Source organism: Crocodylus siamensis, chromosome 6 (genome assembly GCF_052110815.1).
Source record: "Crocodylus siamensis isolate JL-2025a chromosome 6, ASM5211081v1, whole genome shotgun sequence".
Classification (NCBI taxonomy): domain Eukaryota; kingdom Metazoa; phylum Chordata; order Crocodylia; family Crocodylidae; genus Crocodylus; species Crocodylus siamensis.
The window spans coordinates 22,326,126-22,332,229 of NC_143400.1; the positions used below are offsets into that span (position 1 = coordinate 22,326,126).

At 64.6% G+C, this 6,104-nt stretch overlaps 1 protein-coding gene across 2 annotated transcripts; it reads left to right on the forward strand.

The window, feature by feature from the left end:
- Window positions 1-346: 346 nt before the first annotated feature.
- On the forward strand, window positions 347-4,773 carry LOC149861621 (sushi, nidogen and EGF-like domain-containing protein 1). Of its 2 annotated transcripts, XM_090052569.1 has the most exons (8): window positions 347-419; window positions 569-608; window positions 682-723; window positions 1,452-1,582; window positions 2,306-2,596; window positions 3,452-3,589; window positions 4,239-4,468; window positions 4,674-4,773. In XM_090052569.1, exons 1-8 carry the CDS (start codon window positions 417-419, stop codon window positions 4,675-4,677), a joined length of 879 nt encoding a protein of 292 aa, XP_089908695.1. In that variant the 5' UTR covers window positions 347-416; the 3' UTR covers window positions 4,678-4,773. The 2 variants fall into 2 exon arrangements, with proteins under 2 accessions (XP_089908695.1, XP_089908697.1); XM_090052571.1 differs by lacking the exon at window positions 4,674-4,773 and having other exon boundaries at window positions 4,239-4,472.
- Window positions 4,774-6,104: the final 1,331 nt, after the last annotated feature.

The window sequence follows — 6,104 nt, forward strand, 5'->3', positions numbered from 1 at the left end:
GTGTCCGGCAGCCCGGCTTGTTGCCCGCACGGGGGGGGGCGCTGGGGGGTCCCGGCTGCTGCGGGCTTGGCCACCTGGGCTCCCTCCGCCCGGCGGGGAAGGGGTTAAAGCAGGAGTCGCGGGTGTTTGCGGTGCCCCCCCGCGACAGGGACCGTGACGGCCCGGCAGGATCCGGCCCCGAGGGGGATGCGGGGCGGGGCGGACCCAGATGCCCCCCCGCCGGAGAGCCCAGGCGCCCGGGAGGGGCACAGCCCCCCCCGGGGAGGATGCGGCGCGGGAGCGGGCGGGAGCTCCGGGCACGCCCGGCTCCGCAAACAGCGGCGGGGGGCGGGGGGCGGGGGGGGCGCCGGCTATAAGAGGCCCCGGGCGCCCGGGGGGGCAGCGAGCTCGGACGGGGACACTGAGGCACAGGCAGCATGGTGAGTGCGGGGCGTGGGGGGTCCGGACACGGCTCCCCGCCGCACGGACCCCGGGCGACCCCCCCCCCCAGGAGCCCGGGACACGCGTGCACACACACGCACACACACGCACACTGGCACCCCAGCCCCTCTGACGCTGTCCCCCGCAGGGCTCCGCTGCGATGGGCGCCGCGCTGCTCCTGCTGCTGGGTGAGTGGGGGCGGGGGGCGGGGGGCGGGGGGCTTGGGGGTCCCTTGCGGGGGCTGACTCCTGCTCCCCCCAGGGCCGGCGCTGACCTCGGCGCTGCCTGCGACCAAGGACACGGGTGAGAGCGGGGGCCGGGGGGGGTCCTGGGGGCATCTGGGGCATGCACAAAAGTTGGGGGAGGCCAGCGAGGGCAGGGATGAAGTCTGCAGCTGGGGGGAGGGGTAGGGCTCCCAGGATCTCTGGGGGTCAGTGCTGGGGTCTTGGGAGGCAGTGGTAGAGTTGTAGGGGGCCGTGCTGGGGTCCCTGGGGCCCGGGGGGGGCAGTGACAGGGTCCCAGGATCCAGGAGGTCAGTGATGGGGTCTTGGGGGTCAGTGCTATGGGGTCTTGGGCTGTACTGGGGTCCCAGGAGGGTGAGAGGGCAGTGATGGGGTCCCTGGGGTCTTGGGGGGACATGTTGGGATCTCAGACAGCTGGGGGGCTCTGACAGGGCTGGGGGGATAGTGATGGGGTCCCTGGGGTCTTGGGGGACCGGTGTTGGGTTTCCGTATCCAGGAGGGCAGTGATTGGGTCTTGGGCCATGTCAGGTGCTGGGAGGGGCAGTGATGGGGTCCCTGGGGTCTTGGGGGACCTGTGTCAAGTTCCCAGGGGGCTGGGAGGGTGCTATGATGGGGTCTCAGGATCTGGGGGCAGTGATGGGGTCCCTGGGGTCTTGGGGTGCTGTATCAGGGTCCCTGGACCCAGGGGGTCAGTGACGAGGTCTTGGGAGGGCCATGTTGGGGGTCCCCGGGATCTGGGGAGGGGGACATGGGGCCAGGGTGGGCAGTGGATGACGGGGGGGGCTGCAGAGCCCCTGATGTACCCCTTTGGGAGCGACTTGGGCGATGCCACCACCCCCACCGAGGATGACGGGATGTCCCCCGAGATCCCCATCGATGTCCCCTTCTCCTTCTACGGCCGACCGCACCACAGCCTCTACGTGAGTGTGAGGGGGTGAGGGCCAGGGTCTGGGAGCCCGTGGGCTGAGGGGTCTGGAGGCTGGGGCAGGGGTCTGTCCCTGGGGCAGTCGTTGCAGCCTGCAGCCCTCGGCCCGGGCAGGAAGAACCCAGGCATCTGGGACATGCATCGCATGCGTGCAAGGAAGCTAGGCGTCCAAGGCACATGTGTGCACACATGCACAAGTGCAGGGAATCTGTGCAGGCCTGTGGGGACACATACATGCGTGGGACCCGGTGTGCAATGTGCACATGCGTATGCACAGATGGACACGGGGGAACGCACGCAGAACCCAGGCATGCAGGACACACACACACAGGGACCCCAGGTGCTCAGGACATACACAGGCACACAAAGAACCCCGGCATTTGGGATACGTACATGCAGAACTCAGGTGTCTGGGACACACATGCACACATGTACACACACACAAACACACATGGAACCCAGGTGTGCAGGACACACATGGACATGCACAGACCCCAGACACTCAGGACACACGCATGCAAAACCCAGGTGCCTGGGACAAACACACGCACAGATACAGAGCTCAGGTGCCCCACATGCACACACGTGCACACGCACACACACACACACACTCAAGCACCTAGAACACACACAGGGAACCCCAGTGTCTGGGACACGCATACACATGTGCACACGTGAAGGTGGCCCACCCCACACTCACCCTCACCCATCCCTACAGGTGAACAACAACGGCGTGGTGTCGTTTGGCGTGTCGGTGGCACAGTACACACCGGACCCATTTCCACTGGCTGATGGGCGGCCCTTTGTGGCGCCGTACTGGGGCGACGTGGACACGCGGCTGGGCGGGCACGTGTACTACCGTCAGAGCCGTGATGCCACACTGCTGCGCCGCCTCACGCGTGACCTCCGCACCTACTTCCCCAGCATCCAGTTCACCGCCACCTGGGCCCTCGTGGCCACCTGGGACCGCGTGGCCTTCTTTGGCGCTGCCACCACTGTGGACCGCAAGGTACTGGGGGGAGGGAGCGGGGAGCAGGGCACAGAGCGGGAGGCAGGGGGAACAAGGGCGTCGCCCAGCTCGATCCCGAAGGGGTACATCAGGGGCTCGGGGCCCCCCATCATCCACATACAGAGCCCAGGCATCCGGGACATGTGTGCACACAGGCACACCAACATGCAGAACCTAGCTGTCCAGCGCATGCATGCATTGACACAGAACCCAGGCACCTGGGAGAGGTTTGTATGCACACACACACAGAACCGAGGTATTGGGGACACGTGTGCACAGTTGTGCACGCACTGCAGAATCCAGGCCTCTGGGATGCATGCCCATGCACACACGCGTGTGCATGCATGCACACACACATACACAGAACCCAGCTGTCCAGAACACATGTGTACAGACATAGAACCCAGGCATCCAGGGCACATGTGTATGCACACACACACACACACACACTCACACACAGAGAACTCAGGTGTCTGGGACACACATGCACTAATATACACACACACAGACCCAGCCAGGCAGGACACACATATACGCACAGACACACGTGCAAACAGGCACACACACACGCAAAGAACCCAGGCATCCAGGACACACATGCATGGAATCCCAGAGTCTGAGAGGTGCACCCGCGTGCACATAGACACATGGACACACACAACCCAGGCATCTGGGACACACACATAAACACACACATGCAGAACCCAAGTGTCTAGGACACACACACACACCCCCACCAGGCATCTGGTACAGACACACACACAGAATCCAGGCGTCCGGGGCGCATGCCCACCCCCCCACCCTCCCCACCTCTACACACTCCCATGTGCTCACCATCCTGTACCCCTACCCCAGGAGAACACATTCCAGGCAGTGCTGGCCACGGATGGCGTCATCTCCTTCATCATGCTCAACTATAGGGACCTCCAGTGGACAACTGGCATCGCCAGTGGTGGGGACCCCCTCACCGGCCTGGGGGGCACTGCTGCACAGGTGGGCTGGGGGCACTGGGGGCTGGGGGAGCATATGGGAATGCCGGAGCTGGGGTGGGGGCACCAGAGGGTACCAGGGTCACAAGGACAATCCAGACATTGACCAGGGTCACTAGGATGCTTCCAGGAACCAGGGTGACACCAGGGGCACCAGGACACACCAGGGACCGGGGGTGGCATGAAGGTCACTAGGATGCTTCAGGAACTGGGGGTGGCACCAGAGGCATGAGGGTCACTAGGACATCCCAGGGACTGGGGTGGTACCAGGGGCACTAGGGTGCACCACGGACCAGGGGTGGCACGAGAATCACTAAGACAGACCAGAGATGGTGGGTGGCACTAGGGGCACAAGGGTCACTAGGATGCTTCTGGGACTAGGGGTGGCATGAGGGTCACTAGGACACGCTAGGGACCAGGGGTGACACCAGCAGCATGAGGGTCACTAGGACACACCAGAGATGAGGGTTGGCACCAAGGGCACTAGGAGGCTCCAGGGGTGACACCAGGAACACGAGGGTAACTAGGACACACTGGGGACCGGGCTGGCACCAGGGGCATGAGGGTCTCTAGGATGTACCAGGGACTGGGGGTGGCCCCAGAGGCACCAGAGGGCCCTGGGCCCGGCACTGACCCTGGTGCCCGCCCCCCAGGCTGGTTTCAACAGTGGGGACAACACGCACTACTACAACATCCCGGGCTCGCGCACGGACAATGTGTTGAACATCCAGCACACCAGCAACGTGGGGGTGCCTGGGCGCTGGGTCTTCCAGGTGGATGTGGGTGTGGGCACTGTAGCACCCAGCACTGCACCCCCCCCGCCACCCCGTACCACCGCAGCCCCTCCACCGCCCACCCAGGGCAGCCAGGACGAGTGTCTGGAGTAAGCCCCCACCCCGGGACACTTGGGTTCTGCCTGGCATGGGGGATCTGGGAGCCTGGTGCCCGGGGTCTCTGCGGGGCAGTGCGGCCAGGGCCAGGCTGGGAGCTGGGATGCCTGGGTTCAGCCCCCAGTGGTAAAAGCTGGGGGGGGCATTGGTGGGGACCCCCCAGGCTGCATCTCATGCCCGGCCTGTCTCTCCCCACAGGTGAGCGGACGGACACAGGACACGGCTGGACACAGGCCCACATGGAGGGACACATCTGCCCTCCGGTCCTGGCAGGGCAGCAATAAAGCAGTGACCGAGCACCTGTGGGCTGTGTCCTTGGGGAGGCCTGAGGGGTGGGGGGGGGCATATGCACATTCATATGTGGCTGCTGTCTCCACTGCTGGTTGGGAGACTCCGGCTGCGTGTGTGCGTGTGTTTTGGGGTTGCGGGGGAGGCAGCACCCAGGTGTGATCCTCCCTTGCCCACACATGGCTGGGTGGGGGGAGTTTCACTGGCAGCAAAATCATATGATCCACAGGGCACTCCGGTGTCTGGGATGGTCCCCGCCCTGGCATCTGGGATACACACACATACACAACCCCGGCATCCAGGACACAGCCACACATGCACAACAAAGATATCTGTCATGCTCACTCATGTGTGTGCACACCTGCCTGCCCAGGTGCCTGAGACCCACACGCACACACAGATACCCCCGCACCCCCAGGCATGCAGGAAGAACGCATACACAGAACGTAGGGATCCAGGATGCACCCCCCGCCCCCCCAGTGTCCAGGACACAGAGAAGCCAGGTGTCAAACAAGTGTGCAAGCACACAGAACCCAGGCATCCGGGATATACACATACACACACTAGAGGCATCTGGGATGGACACAAATGCAACCCCAGGTTTCCAGAACACACACACACACAACCCAGGTGTCCGGGACACACACATATGCGTGCACACATGTCCCGCCACTCCCTCTCCCTGCCTAGAGCTGCTGTGAACCCAGGCATCTGGGCTCCCCATGCCTGTACTCAGCTGTGCCCTTTGGGCACCAATTAGGGCCTGAGAGTGTGGGGGGGCAAGGCACATCTGGCTGGATCCCTATGCACCCCCCCATTCCCGGCCCCAGATGTGCCCATCCATCTCCACTGAGTGTGGGGGGCGGTACAGCTGCCAGGCCCCATCCACCCATGGGAGTTGCCCCAGGTCTGGCCCAGCCCTGGTATTGCCCTATGGGGTCCGTGGGCAAAGCCAGAGCCAGGGAGACCGGGACCCAACCCCCCCCCCACAACACCAGGGAGATGGGCAAGGTCCAGGGGTGCCCAGGTCCAAGGGGGGGCAGGGGCCCCACTCCCCTCCCAGAGCTGCAGCGGACCTATGGGTCCAGGCTCCTGACCAGCCCTCCAACCTGCACTGCCCTCCCAGAGCTGGAGAGGACCCAGGCATCCGGGATCCCATTTCCCCGCTTCGCTGGGGCTGGGGCTGGGGCTGGGGTGAGCCCAGAGTTGGAGAGGACCCAGGTGTCCAGACTCGCAGGCCCCACTCCCTGCCCAGAGCTGGAAAGAGCCCAGGTTTCCAGGTCCTCCCCACCCTCCACATCTAACCCAATGAGGTGCTGGCGTGTCCCCGACCCCCCTGGA